This window comes from Glycine soja, chromosome 9 (assembly GCF_004193775.1).
Source record: "Glycine soja cultivar W05 chromosome 9, ASM419377v2, whole genome shotgun sequence".
In the NCBI taxonomy this organism is placed as follows: domain Eukaryota; kingdom Viridiplantae; phylum Streptophyta; class Magnoliopsida; order Fabales; family Fabaceae; genus Glycine; species Glycine soja.
This window is the reverse complement of record NC_041010.1, coordinates 37808276-37823260: the sequence shown is the minus strand read 5'-3', so window position 1 is coordinate 37823260 and position 14985 is coordinate 37808276. Positions and strand designations below refer to the sequence as shown.

The window sequence follows — 14985 nt, the reverse complement described above, 5'->3', positions numbered from 1 at the left end:
TGCGATAAGCTTGCATGTGCACGTTGAACGCACATGCAAAGTCCAACTAGCATAAGTAACTATGCGCTAAGCCGCCAGATGCACGCTAAATCGGCCTCGAAGTTGGCTCCTCACATTGAACAATTGTTGACGCATTGAGCGTGCTGCTCCAGTTCTTCAATCATCTTCTGTCTTTTGGTGTGTAATTCTACAAAAAAATACAACTAAAACACTATAAATTAACTACCTTTAGCATCCATTGGATAAAAACTTAGAGAAGCTAAATTCATAATGTTTTAACCCAAAAGAAGCATTAAAAGAGAGAAAAATTAGATAATTACTATGTTATTTAAATACACAAATTACGTATGCATAACAATTATCATTGACTTCCCTCTTAATAAAACAAAAATGATTAACTAGAGTAACAAGCTAAACTTAAATATTAGCTACCAACAAGTTGTCAAAAATGATTATTAAATTTTTGACAATCAATACTTTATGTAAAGTCTTGAGTTCTAGCCTTATGAGTGAAAAAAATGTGGTTGGAAAAAAGAATCATACTATAAAATCAATAAATACTCTGTATCAATAAACATGGTAACAAAAAAAGGTTAAATTAGTTTTTGGTTTTCTAATTTATTATTTAGGTTCGATTTAGTTATCTAATTTCTTTTGTTCAATTTGTTTGTCTAATTTTTAAATGACTCGTTTTTTTTTATAAAAAAAATAGCTAATTGGGTTTTCTATCTAGTTTAGGCATACCCTGAGAGCAAAGTGTACCACACATAAAATAAAAAAAGTTCAAGCCTAGTTTTAGATCTAAAAAGTAAAAAGAGTATTTATTTTTTAGAGTTTCATTCATCAAAGAGTTAATAGCAGAAATTGATCTTGATGTGGATACATAATACATTCTTTACAAAAAAATTTGTTACTTCAAAAACGTGTATTCAAATACACAAATATATTTTTTTCTATTTATTATTGTTATATATTTTAAATGTAAAATAAATTATAATTTTTTACTATAAGTATTGACAAGACTTGTATGTAACTATCACAATCAATATTTGGTAGCTCCTTCTTACTTCATCAAATCCTAAGAGACAACAAAACAAAGTAAGACAAATAGAAAAAGTAAAGCAAAGGCTTTCTATATTGTGTTTTTAAGTGGCTTTCACAAATGCTGCTGTAAATATAAACTTGATGGAATCAAGGTTTTGACTTCTCACTTGGAAGCTTTCAAACTGGTATTGAAGTAAGAAGCAATTATTTATATTTAATACTAATATTTTAACCTATGCATGGCACAAAATAAATGTTTACTTTATATCACTAAAATTTATAATGAGTATTTTTAAATGTATAAATTATATTATAATTAAAATTTATAATAAATGTATATTTTTTAACATATAAATTAAATTTTAGATTTATGATAAATGAAACAATGGATGATTATTTTAGCCGTTTATGACAGTTGATGTGTGTGGAATCAAGAAAGGCTTGATTTTGGGCCAAGCCCATTACAGAACTTTGGTAATTTCTTCTTACACCTCCAGATATGCTTCCTGCACATTTTTAACCTTCTGGAAAGCACAATCCAAAATGTAATTTCACATTACGGATTAATTTTTTCAGAATGTAATCCGGAAGGTAATAATTACCTAATCCGGAAGGTAATTCATTATCTTCTGGATTAGATTGCAGGAAGTGAATTTGGAGGTGCAGGAAGCAATTACCAACAAAAGATTTGAATGTGAAAAATAGTTAGAAGTGATTGCAACACTGGGAGAAAACCACAAGTCTCGTTATTTCCTAAAAAGATAATTATTATGTATACCCCTCAATTTTATTAACATACCTCTTTTTTATATATTTTTTTAAAATATAATGTTCCTAAAACTACTTTTCTGAATGTGTTGAAATTTCAACATTCCTAAAAATACTTTTTTGAATGGATTAAAAATTTAACATATTTTAGAAAGTTTTTGGAAGCTAATTTTCAAGGAGAAAAAATGGGACACCAATTTCCTTTTAAAAGGATAACCTTTGTACTATTTAGTACACCTCATGACAATGACATTGTAATCACGGAAAACCTAGGCACTTAGTTGCGCTTCTTGTCGTCGTGGAAATTTTACTTCTCAGCTGAAGGAGTGGCTTCACCTACAGATGGAACATGATTTTGGTGATTATTTCACTTGAAAATTTATCATCATTATGATTGGAGTGTCAATGCATCCATGTGATTCATATTCTACTTACTTCTTCTAGAATCTCATAATTTCATTTTTTTTGCTAGAATTTCTTTTGAAGAAATTAAATTGAAAAAGTGAGTATATTAACACATTGCAAAGGCAAACCAACTTAAGGGCATTTGGTTCCTTCTTCTAGGACTCATGTTCTAAATAAGGCAAACCGCAAGATGTGTAGGACTCACATTATTGAACAGAAAAAAGTGTCACACTTCACTTGTGAGTTTCCTTTTAGTTTATCATTGAACTTTATTAGGAGTTTGTTTCAATTTTCCCGTGGAGACACAGAGTGGTTTTTTGAGTCCAATCATATAGCTAAGCTAGCTGCTCGCATAGTTACAGCTCATTGAATGGGAACAATATTTGATCAACATGACACATTATTGCATGCAGAAATTTATTATTTATAATTTTGTTTACTTACAATTATATTATTGTTCACAATTTTTTTATATTAAAAGCAGTAATGTATATATAAAACATGCTTCATTGAATTAAAACTAATATCTAGCATTGGTGTAAAACTGGAATTCTTACACTGTTATAGTTGATTCCAACTGTGTACATATTTAAAGTGTTCTTTTTGTAATTTTATTGCATTTTCCATTTTCTGACCCTGTACTGAAGAGACTCCAATTGTCAAGCACAAATTTGCCCTTGGACTATTATCATTTGGTCAACCCCAAAGATTGGGGTGAGGAAAGGGATATCTTATTTTATTTTATTTTAACTTTTGGAGCGAAATCAATCAATAAAATAAACTTGTTTATGTTTGATTTTACCATTTACCATTCTTATTTGTAACATATAAAAATGATAATTTTACGTCAAGGTTCTGAGCATGTTTTGACCAGATATTTTGTGGTTACAATATTTAAATGTCTAAACCATTGAAATAACGTCACTGTCCCAAATTCAATGCATTAATTTAAGAGGTGACGCATGACGATGATGCCTTCTTTCTTCAAAGGCTTCAATTCACAATTAAGATATTGTTATCACTTTGCAGGCCTGCCAACGACCCAGTGTGTAAATGCAGTTTCTTTTCAACAATAATAAAAATGGCATAATTTAATATTCGATTTTATAATAAAATAGTCGATTTTATTTTCTAGGAGTGCAAAACTAGTAGTTCTGGTGAGTCTTTGTTGTGGCTGCGAGATATTTGGAGATAGTATTAGAATAATTTTCCCTATGTGTAAGACTTTATTCTAATAATATAGATTAAAGTTGTTCATCTTTATAATAATTATTTGCAAAACTAGTATTAGAATAATTTTCCCTATTTGTTAAATACCTAAACTATTATATATATATATATAAATAAATTAAAGTTGTTCATCTTTATAATAATTATTTAAAAAATTATATGTAAATAATTTCCATTAATAATACAAAATATTTTACAACTTATTTTCATTTAGCCGTTTACTCTTTTACTTTTCTTTTCATTTTCTGCTCAGTTGGGTGGGTATTTTTTTTATTTTGGTGTTGGGATTATTTTATTAATTGAGTTTGGTATGATTCCTAATATTAGCAATTGAGCATGATTGCTTGAGTGGATTATTTCATTTTCTGTTTGTTTTCTTTGTTTCTAACATTGGTTCTTGTGAAAATTGATTACGATATTTTGGCTCTGTTGCGATGAGTTGTGCTCAGATTAATATACAAAAATTAAACTTACTTTTTTAATGATATATATATATATATATATATATATATATATATATATATGATGATAGTCACTTAAAAACAACTCGTTTTATGAATGAATCAAAACCTGACTTTCAAATACAGACGTATAATAGTATTTTTTTTTTTTTTGCATCTCGTATAATAATGTTTTAGCTTATTAGAATAAATGTTTTTAAATATAAATATTATTATATTATAACTAATTTTTTTAATAAATAAATATTTTGAAATAAATAAATTGTATTTTATATTTATGATAAATAGTTTATGCTGTGAGATAAGATTATATTTAACTTTTGACATTTTAAAAAAATGATAATTTAAAATTATAAATAAAAAGGATAGATAAAAAGAGATAAGATTTAATTATTGTAAGTATAACATTACAATAAACACTTAAAAAAATAGGAAATGAAACATAAGTTATAATAAACATAATATTGATTAATAAACATAATATTGATTGATAAGCATAATCTACTTATTGATCTGAAAATTTTTATTGTGATAGTATTTCACCAAAAATGAAACTCAAACAAAATAACAACCATTAAATTAATCCTTAAAAAAAATAAGATTCAACTTGATTTTGTCTCTGCTTAATGTTCTTAGACTATAAATTTGAAAATAACACACATATTATGCTTATTAATCAATATTATGCTTATTATTATATTTGTTTTAATTTATGTTTACTTTTCTATTTTTTTTTAAATATTTATTATAATGTCATACTTACAATTATTAAAAAAGAGAAAAGATAAAAATTAAATTATATTTTAAGTAAATATTTATTTTTATTTATAAATGTGTAAAATATCGACAAATTTATACTTGAATATGTCACATATATTTTTCATTAATGATAAGGAAGGAAAGTTAATGGAGAAATAAATTTATCATATTTTTTTTTTGCTCGAAAATAAAAGAATTAATTAAAACATGAACATACACACAGAGGTTTTATGTCTGCTCTTGTATGTTCAAGGTAAAACATACGACACCCACTGACAATTTCAATTCTCTCACACAAGTGACTTAGTCAAAAACTAAAAAAAGTTTTCCCTCTGCACAATTTCAATTCTCTCTCACGAGGTTGTTGCCTTGTTGGTATTTATATATACTTCTTTCACACTTCATTTTATTTATCTTCTCAACTCAACTTCACTTTCCACCATGATCACCAAGCTCTCAAAAATGCATTCTTCAACTTGAATTCTTGGTGGGGTTTTCACTCTCTTGCTCCTTCTGGGTTTGTTTTCTCTCTTGCTTCTCTTTATTATTGTTCCTTGTTCATGGCATTTTTTTCTTATAACTTAGGCTCATTAGTCATTGCATTATACTGGAATTCTTCAACTGATTCATAACCCCGGTTGCAATTCTTCACTATCATAGTTTATAGTGCTTCATATTGTTTATAATTTGGTTATTATTTGTTAAATTTCAAGTTTGAACACAAGCAGTCAATCGGAAGATGCGTGTTTATATGGGATAATTGCATTAATTATACATAAATAGAAGAATATTCTGTTTCCTATAAATCAAAGATAATATCCTTATTTTAACGAGAAAAAAAGATAATATCCCTATATAAACTGTAATTAATACTGGAATCAAAATATTAATTCTGATTTTCAACAGTTACATGCCGCATAGCCAAATTGGACTCTCAGCCACTTGAGAACAGTGATCTTCCTCATGAGGATGCATTGAGTTCCATTTGACTGTCACTTGGGAACAAATATAGTCTTTGGCTTTTCATTTACTGTTTGTTTTAACAAAAAATTATGCTTTCTCTTTTCAAGTTGCGAGCTAAATTGGATTGTTTTGCTTTAAAATTGATGATATGGTGCAGAAATGTATACATTGATGTTTTGCTAGTTTCATAAAAATTGGAGAATCATCTAGGAAACATGGCTCATTTTGAAAAAGATGAGGTGCCAATGCTGTCAGAAACACATGCTCAACTATCTGATGAAGTTGTGGATTCTAATTTCCGAAGGCTTGTATCTAGGACACAAAGTGCTTCAATTTCTATTCCTATGGCCTCCTTGGAATCATATGAGAAAGAAACTAGTCTTGTGGGACATACTGGTCCACTTCGTAGTGTGAGAAAAACCCCCTTTGTGCAGATGAGTGGTCCACTGTATGCTACCAATGGAACTGGAAATCTTTCACGACAGAATATAGTTGCGACACGAACCAAAGTAGTGGAGAGCAAGACAGAAAAGTTTTCTACTTTCAATGGCACAGATGAAAATCATTGGGATAACGACTACAATAGAAAGAATGAGCACTTAATGAGGTCTGGGCAACTTGGAATGTGTAATGATCCTTATTGTACTACTTGCCCCACTTATTTCAAGGCTTCTCAGCCAAGAGCCCGGAGAACTTCAGCTATATTTGATCCCAAGGTGCTTTTCTTCCAAAAATAGACTTTTGTTTCTCCTTAAATTCAAGAGAACGTTGAATTCTATGTTTTGAACTTGACTTTAATTATGTGCTGCATAGCCAAAAAAATCATTTTACAGATGTGATTTTGCACTGTACAATCATCTTTATTCTGACCATAGTCTGGAGTTCATGTAGATGATTTTACTAATCTAATAATTTATAGACATTTGATTGAATTATGCTGTAACTTTGTGTTCTTAAGTAGCATTTAATTTTCATATTTATGCACAGCTTCACTTTTATGTTCAGTTATTATCAATCAATACAATGAATATATTTTCCAAGTAATATAGTGATGGCTTTTGGTCTATCAGAAGGATATTTCTATGAGAAGCTCTCTGTTTCAATTGCTATTTACTTACATCTATATTCAAGATAAAAGATTGTGGATTTATTGTCCTAAGACCCTATTTAGCTTCAAGGTTTTAAAGTTTTCCTGCTATGTAATTTTGGTCTATCAGAAGTAGCCAATGTTGTAGAAAATTCGGAAAATCTAAAAAAAATTAAAACTATACATTGTTTAATGTGCAGTCTGTAACTTAATTCCTAAATTTTTTAAACACTAATTTGACTATGCTTTTCTACTGTGAATATGGGATTCTAAACAGGTTAGATGCTCCTACATGTTTATTATTTTTTTAAAGAAAAAATACTGTTTGAAAAGAAGGAAACTGATTTCTAGGAAATAACTTATGTTCTCTAAGTTGAAGGCACCACTCTGATCATGTGAACTAGCATTTCCTACTGGATATATATTTCTTGTAGAATTTTTCTGTTATTTTGACCTTGATTTGAAAAATATATTGACAATATGCAAAGAAGATAGGAAAAAACTTGAAATAGAATAGGGGAATATATCAAATGTAATTCAATACATAACATTGATCACATAGACCTTTATTTGTTTAAATTATTAATTTGATCACTATTGTTTTAGTCAAGCTCTATTTATTCCCTATATTTCAAATTCTTTTTAAAAAGTCCGTATATTTTTCAAATATTGCGAATTTGCTTTCCATTAGTTTAGTTTATTCCATATTTGGAGATGGACCTCTTTGCCTTGCTTTAAAATTACAAAGGCTTTTTACATTGTTTAGGTACACGTACATTAAAATAGATCACTCTCTTAAAATTAAAAAAAAAACTGAATTCAAGTCTTCAAGATGAACTATTTACGTTGTTCCTTTTGTTGATATCATTGTCCACTATAGAGGCAATAGAAGTATTGTCAATAAACAATTTCAGTTTTTTTTTCATTATTTATGCAACACTTACATTCTGAAGGCTACTATACAAACTTTTCTGTATCCTTATACTTGATCTTGCGACCTTTTCAATTTCCTTTTGTAGACATTTTTCTTCTGTCACTTTCACGTAATCAAGTGCACTTTTGTTCATGTTTTTGAATGTTTGCAGTTCCACAATAATCTTTATGGGGATGCCAAGGGTTTTGGAAGAAAACTTTATTCCTTCTTCTCTTCATATGTTCCTGGAGTTATGAATCCTCATGCAAAATTTGTACAACAATGGAACAAGATTTTGGCCATTTTTTGCTTGGTGGCAATTTTTGTTGATCCATTATTTTTTTTCTTAATCTATGTGAAGAAGGTGTGATTATTTTCCTTTTATTCAATTAAATCTTCCTAGGTATGGGAGCTAGTCTTTCCCTGCTATTATTTTTTGCAATTTTACATTTTTACCATTCATTATGTGCAGGATGATAAATGTATTGCTATCAATTGGACAATGACAACAACACTTGTTTTATTTAGAAGCATTAATGATTTGATATATTTCTTTAACATTCTTGTACAGGTAATTTCTCAGTAACTACCTTTTTAGAAAGTCCCCCATTCCCTTATGCTAACCTATATATTAATATAATGATGTTACCTTAAATTATATGATTAAGATCCTTCCTTGTCAACAAGTTTTTATTATTCAATTTTTCTGGTTTTGAGAAGGTAAATATACTGACAAATATATTTCAAAAGAATTTCTTAGCTACAGAATAACAGGGTTTAGGTTTGCTGTTGGATCATACATAAATACTACTTCCGTCCCTAAATATAAGACTCTTTTAACTAATTCACACCCTGTAAGAAAGTTGGTTAATTTAGTTAGTAACATTAAATTTGTTAGCAATTTGCAATGTTTAGCAAACTGGAAGATAAGAATGAAATGATTAATTGACTCGGATGATGTGGAATGCTGGACTTCAACATTATTGATAATATATTTCTGCATCTCAGTGTATTTGTGTATGTCTTAATTTGTTTTTATACAATTAGTTCAGGTCAAAAGGAAAAGAAAAGTGCATGTATCCTGAATCTTAAATAAGTTTTTTTGATTTTTTAAGTCTTTTTTGCTTCTTTACAGTTTAGGTTGGCTTATGTTTCTCCTGAGTCAAGGGTAGTAGGTGCTGGAGATTTAGTTGATCATCCCAAGAAAATTGCTCTTAATTATCTGAAGGGTTTTTTTTTCATTGACCTATTTGTTGTATTGCCTCTACCTCAGGTAAACTTCTTACCATCTCCCTTTTTTGCTTTGTGGAAACTTTCTTTATATAATTTCCTTGGCTGAGTTTGCTCATCGTAACTTAGTATTTTGGGTATTCACTTTTATGTGCCACAAAGCACAAAGTTTATGATGTGAATTATGAGACGTACCAGTCTTACAATTGAACATGAATGCTTATCGGTATTTTCTCTCTACTCATATTGTGTGATATCTGTTCAGTTGAATTTTCAGTGGCTTTGTATCTTTGATTTACTAGAAAATAAGGAGGTCTTTGATGTTGCCATATGAAGTTGAGTTTTTTGTTGTTTCTTTCAAAATATCAGTTTTTAGTTGTGATATTCTTATTCAAAATAAATAAGGAGTTCTTGTGATGAGCTATTAAGTTTTCTATAATAGGACTATTGTAGTTGCTATTGTCAAGTGCCTTCACATAAATAGTTTTCATCTCTCACAAACTCTGCATGCAAAAACTCTTTCTCCTTGAAGCATACAAATGCCAAAGGCCCACTTATTTTGTAATCAATTTGAAATTAATTTAGAACATGAGAGAATTGGGGATCTGTCTTCTACAATTAGTCATAAAGGCTATGGTACCTTGTTACCAACCAATTACCTTGTTACAATTAGAACTCTGAAGATTTTTGTTGTCATTTTTCTATCTTTATCTTTATAAACTGCTTAGTGTTCTATATCAGCTTTTTCAAATAGAAATGAACCACAAGGATTGAACCTTTCATTGTGTCTGATGAATTAATAGTCTGTGGATGATGAACATGAACATATACTTGAGATCAAGCAGGCAGCAGGGGAAGGAAAGGGTTTTCGATTTGTGAAAAAGACTAATGATTTATTGTGTACTCTTCAAATTCCTTGTCATGACATGTGTGATGAAATATTTGCAGATAATGATATCATTTGTCCTACGAAAGTACATGGGAATATCAGGAGCAAATTTTGCTAAAAATCTTCTGCGTGCAGCAATCCTTTTGCAGTATTTTCCCAGATTATTCAGGTTTCTGCCTCTGCTAATTGGTCAGTCTCCTACAGGATTCATATTTGAGTCAGCCTGGGCAAATTTCATTATAAATCTTCTTTTTTTTATGCTATCTGGCCATGTTGTTGGTTCTGGCTGGTACCTCTTTGGTCTGCAGGTGAGTAAAAATGATATTTGAAGCTTCCATTTTCAAAAAATACAAAATATCTTCCTCACTAAATTTTATAATTTGCTTCAAGTTCTCATGTTGCATTAAAAAGGAGGATAAATACCTTGCACAGTGAAAAATGAAAAAGCAGAAGAAATATTACTTGATTCACTTGAATGCTTCTGATTTTAATTTGGTTGTATATAATATGATAATATGTTACAAGAATCATAAGCAAAATAAACTATGATAGTAGTGTGTTCTCAGAAAAAATTGGATGCCATGAGGTGGACCTTGGAAAGTTTTAATATAAGCAGTTTAATCCTTCTAATTCTTTTGTAATATTGATCATGAAATTCAATTATCAGAATTGTTATGTTTCCCTGGATCTAGATGACCTGTTCAATTAGAATCAGGAATTTGATTCTGTAAATGATGGGTAGTATTAGATTATTAACTTTCTCTTTTTCAATCCTCTTCCTTCTTCCAGAGGGTTAATCAATGCTTGCGAAAGGCCTGCCAACATTCTAATATTACTGGATGCTCAGCATTTATTGATTGTGGCAGTGACCGTGCATCTGACCAGTCAGAACTGTGGAACAAAAATGTAAATGCCACTGCTTGTTTGGATTCCAGTTCCGGTGCTTTTCCATATGGGATCTATGTACATGCTGTACCACTTACTATAGAAACTAGGGTGGTCAAAAAATATGTATTTGCACTGTTTTGGGGCTTCCAGGTATGTGTTTCCTTCTTTTCTTTTTTGTTTCTTCAGTATTAATTGTGTACATCTATGAAGATTCAAATAAGCTTAATAATTAACATTCATATATATAGGGGCCACATATCAAGTGAGAGCATGAGATGAACTAATATTGACCTTTCTAGATTATTTCCTCTAATCTCTGACACTCTCATCTGATATATGTCAGTCTGTGTGTGTCTATCTATGAAGCTACTACTATCTGTGTGTAAGATCGATATATGTGTGTCAGGATTAATTCCTCTAAGATCAATTGATCTATTTGTGTGTGTTGAGATCTAAGAAGCTCAAACACTTCTAAATAGTGGTTTTTAATATGATATCCCTTAACAATTATACCTTTGTGATCTTTGATAGCAAATCAGTACTCTGGCTGGTAATCAAACCCCAAGCTATTTTGAGTGGGAAGTACTTTTTACAATGGCCATCATAGGATTGGGACTCTTGCTTTTTGCACTTCTCATTGGAAACATACAAAACTTTCTTCAGGCTCTTGGACGCAGGTAGAACTTTTTGATTTCACTTGTTGTACCCCTTGATTGTTGATGATAATGTTGCTCTTCATGCATGTTTGGAAATGGATAATAATAATTTTTTTCCCCTCAAGCTTTCTCAAAATGGTAGAAAAATAAGCATTTGTTTCTTCAAAATAAGCTGAATAAAACACACTAAAATAATCTATTTCCCATGAAATAAAATTCTCTTTACTATTCCTTTCATTTAAAAATTTAAAAATAATGCAGATGGCTGGATGTCATCCATTCTTTTAAGTGTAACTGTATCAAACTGTTAGTTTTAATTCCCTGGCATCAGCAGTTGACAATGCTGGTTATTTTAAAAACCCACGTGGTAGTTAAAGGATATACGTAGATCTTTGATCTTGACTATGTGGATACCTTTTCCCTTGTGGCTAAAATCACTTGGGTTTTCCCTTTTCATGCCATAACTGCCATTTATCATTGGTATCTCCATCAATTGGACATTCAAAATGCCTTCTTACATGATTTGTTGGGAAAAGTTTACATGGAGCAACCCCCTGAATTAACTACCACTGGCTCTCGCCTTGTTTGTCAATTGCGTCATTCACATTCTCTCCATGATTTGTTGGGAAAAGTTTACATGGAGCAACCCCCTAAATATTTCTTGAGAATTGAGGTAGCCTAGTCACATTTTGGTATGTTATTACTCAATCTAAGTATGCATTGGACATCTTTGAAGAGATTAGTATGCTTGGCTGTCGTCCTTGTGATACTCCTATGGATTGTAATGTCAAGCTTCTTCTAGGTTTGCGAGATTCATGGAAAGACACAAGGTATTGGTGTCTGGTAGGAAAACTTATTTTTCTCATTGTCAGTAGATGCAGCATCACCTTTGTTGCCAGTGTGGTGAATTAGTTTCTAAATGCCCCTTGTGACATTCATAGGGATTGTTGGGTATGCATATATGAGGACAAAGATCACTTGTTACTCTGATGCTAACTGGACCAGGTCACCCTCAGAAAAAAGATTTACTTCCGAATATTGTGTTCTTGTTGGAGAAAATCAAATCTCATGGAGGAGCAACAAGCAAGACCTAGTTGTTAGATCCATTGCAAAAGTTGAATATCGTGCTATGGCAAACAATTGTGTGTGAGCTTACGTGGCTTAGGAAACTACTCCAATGCAACAACTAAAATTGGGGGCATCCAAGGGATGAAGCTTATCTACAACAATCTAGTTGCACTCCATATTGCATCAAGCTCGGTCTTCCATTAGAGGACCAAACACGTAGATCAATTGTCACTTTTTTAGAGAAAATAGCTTTCCAGAGAAATCACAATTGTTAACTAGTGATCAACTGACTGATATGTTTACTAAGTCTCTTACGTGTTCTCAGGTTGAATATATTTGTAACAAGCTTAGCACAGTTGACATATCTTGGGGTGGGGAGGGGTGGTGAAATAACATATTTTACACATGGTTATATTAGAATATATATATATGTTAATATTTGTATGATAGTCATTAATCAGGGATTTGATTTGTATTTATGACTAATAATTCCCTTTCTACTCTAATATATAATTACAAACAAAACACGTGTAACTCTATGACCCAACATTCAGATATCCTTCTTTTCTGTAAGGGTCATAATGGGCTTGATATATTTTTTTTCCATCACACTTACAGGAGGCTAGAAATGCAACTTAGAGGTCGTGATGTTGAGCAATGGATGAGCCATCGTCGCTTACCCGAAGATCTAAGAAGGTATAGGAGATTTTCTCATTCTTTTCAAAATCATGACACCCACATTTTCAAAAAGTTATGTCTAATGGTTGATTCAATTCATTGCTTGTTAACTCCCCACCTCTTCCTACAACTCCTTTTCTTGAAAAAGTACATGAGCAATTTAATGTGAAAATGAGACATAGTTACTGTTTGCATATTAGAGTTTTCTTTAATAACTAACACCATTTAATCACTATGTAGGTTCTATGTACAACTGATAAATATTATATTCCATGTAGGAGAGTACGTCAGGCTGAACGATATAGTTGGGCAGCAACAAGGGGAGTGAATGAAGAAATACTTCTGGAGAATTTGCCAGAAGATCTCCAGACAGACATAAGACGTCATCTCTTCAAATTTGTTAAAAAAGTATGCCCTAGAAAATTTGTGGCATAAATGATTAGTAATAATTAAAAAAAAATGTTATGATTAATTGTTTATGTGGAATTTAGTCTTCAGATGTTAGGTGAACTTTGAAATCTATTCTCAGCCATGGTGTTCTTTCAAAATTCTGTTTTTCTTTAGGTGTTTGTCTTCCTGTAACCACCTAGAATTAACTAGAAGTTGAATGACAAAGCTTTATGCATATTCATCATGGAATCAAACAACGACTTGTCAAAAGCCAAAGCATATCAACAATCCCGTAAGTTCTGTTAAGATAATCTAATTTTCTGAGGATCTAAAAACTGCAGGTTCGAATCTTTTCCCTGATGGATGAGCCTATCTTAGATGCCATTTGTGAGAGACTAAAACAAAAGACGTACATCAAAGGAAGTAAAGTTTTGAGTCAGGGTGGTCTTGTAGAGAAGATGGTCTTTGTTGTACGTGGGAAATTGGAGAGCTTTGGAGATGATGGAACTATAGTTCCCTTATCTGAAGGGGATGCTTGTGGTGAAGAACTTCTGACATGGTATCTTGAGCATTCTTCCGTAAGCACAGGTATAGCAATACTTGATACAATGATAACATGCCTGCTAAATTGGAGTTTGGCAGAAGTTGCAATTATAAGCAACTTGGCCTCGCTACAAAATGAGAAAACATGGTTTACGAATGTGTTTTCTGACTCTTGCAGATGGTAAAAAATTAAGGGTTCAAGGGCAGAGGTTTCTGAGCAACAGGACAATAAGATGCTTAACAAATGTGGAGGCATTTTCACTGCACGCTGCAGACCTTGAGGAACTCACAATTCTTTTCACAAGATTCTTGCGGAACCCTCATGTTCTAGGAGCACTAAGGTATTTCATTTCATTTCCTCCCTGTATTTGGGTTTGTTTCAACTTACAAAAATGAATGTCAGTTGTATTTGTATTTCTATTATTCTCGACTTGTCAACATTGCACATAACCAAATCTATCCTTTTTCCTTGGCGGGAAAATGACCTTGAAATGCATGTTGCATGTATGATTTTTTATGCATTATTTCTGTTTTCAAAACCATGGCTCTAACATAATGATTTGATAATTGTATTATGTTAGGAATGTATCACCTTATTGGAGATCCCTTGCAGCAAACCGTATTCAAGTTGCATGGAGATACAGGAAGAAGCGTCTAAGTCGTGCTAATACCTCGCAATCAAATCAAACATTGATGTCATAGGTTGTACTGTAATATCTTATTATTTGCTACACTTTGTCATAGGTTGTACAATTACAAAATATCTTCGATAGTTTCACTTATTTCCATGTACAAATGTTCCTTCTAAAAGTAAATAGTCTAATAATAATCATGCTTTCTTAGTGTAAAAAGTTTTTATATTATTCACGAATTAAAAATAATTTTTAATGACTTTTATTATAAAAATTAATAAATTTATCATTGTAACACGTTAATTAAAAAAAAACCTTTACATTGTCATTGTATATATTATTTTTTTCTCGGTGTCACTTTGCTTATAACTTCAACAGGTT

General features: G+C 31.0%; 1 protein-coding gene across 6 annotated transcripts; it reads left to right on the top strand.

Moving 5' to 3' along the window:
- Positions 1-4920: 4920 nt before the first annotated feature.
- LOC114368720 (probable cyclic nucleotide-gated ion channel 20, chloroplastic) lies at positions 4921-14823 on the top strand. 6 transcript variants are annotated; one of them, XM_028325953.1, is made up of 13 exons: positions 4921-5154; positions 5788-6346; positions 7803-7994; positions 8103-8201; positions 8766-8903; positions 9809-10057; positions 10539-10787; positions 11169-11314; positions 12980-13057; positions 13318-13447; positions 13771-14017; positions 14151-14313; positions 14554-14823. In XM_028325953.1, exons 2-13 carry the CDS (start codon positions 5846-5848, stop codon positions 14672-14674), a joined length of 2313 nt encoding a protein of 770 aa, XP_028181754.1. In that variant the 5' UTR covers positions 4921-5154; positions 5788-5845; the 3' UTR covers positions 14675-14823. The 6 variants fall into 6 exon arrangements, with proteins under 6 accessions (XP_028181754.1, XP_028181753.1, XP_028181755.1 ...); XM_028325952.1 differs by having other exon boundaries at positions 4921-5184; XM_028325954.1 differs by lacking the exon at positions 8766-8903 and having other exon boundaries at positions 4921-5184.
- The last annotated feature ends 162 nt before the right edge of the window (positions 14824-14985 follow it).

Bases quoted from the DNA above. Each gene is read 5' to 3' on its own strand.
- LOC114368720 (XM_028325953.1), top strand. From the start codon at position 5,846: ATGGCTCATTTTGAAAAAGATGAGGTGCCAATGCTGTCAGAAACACAT. The intron at 6,347-7,802 runs GTGCTTTTCTTC...GAATGTTTGCAG, and splicing joins CAGCTATATTTGATCCCAAG to TTCCACAATAATCTTTATGG. The intron at 13,448-13,770 runs GTATGCCCTAGA...TAAAAACTGCAG, and splicing joins TCTTCAAATTTGTTAAAAAA to GTTCGAATCTTTTCCCTGAT.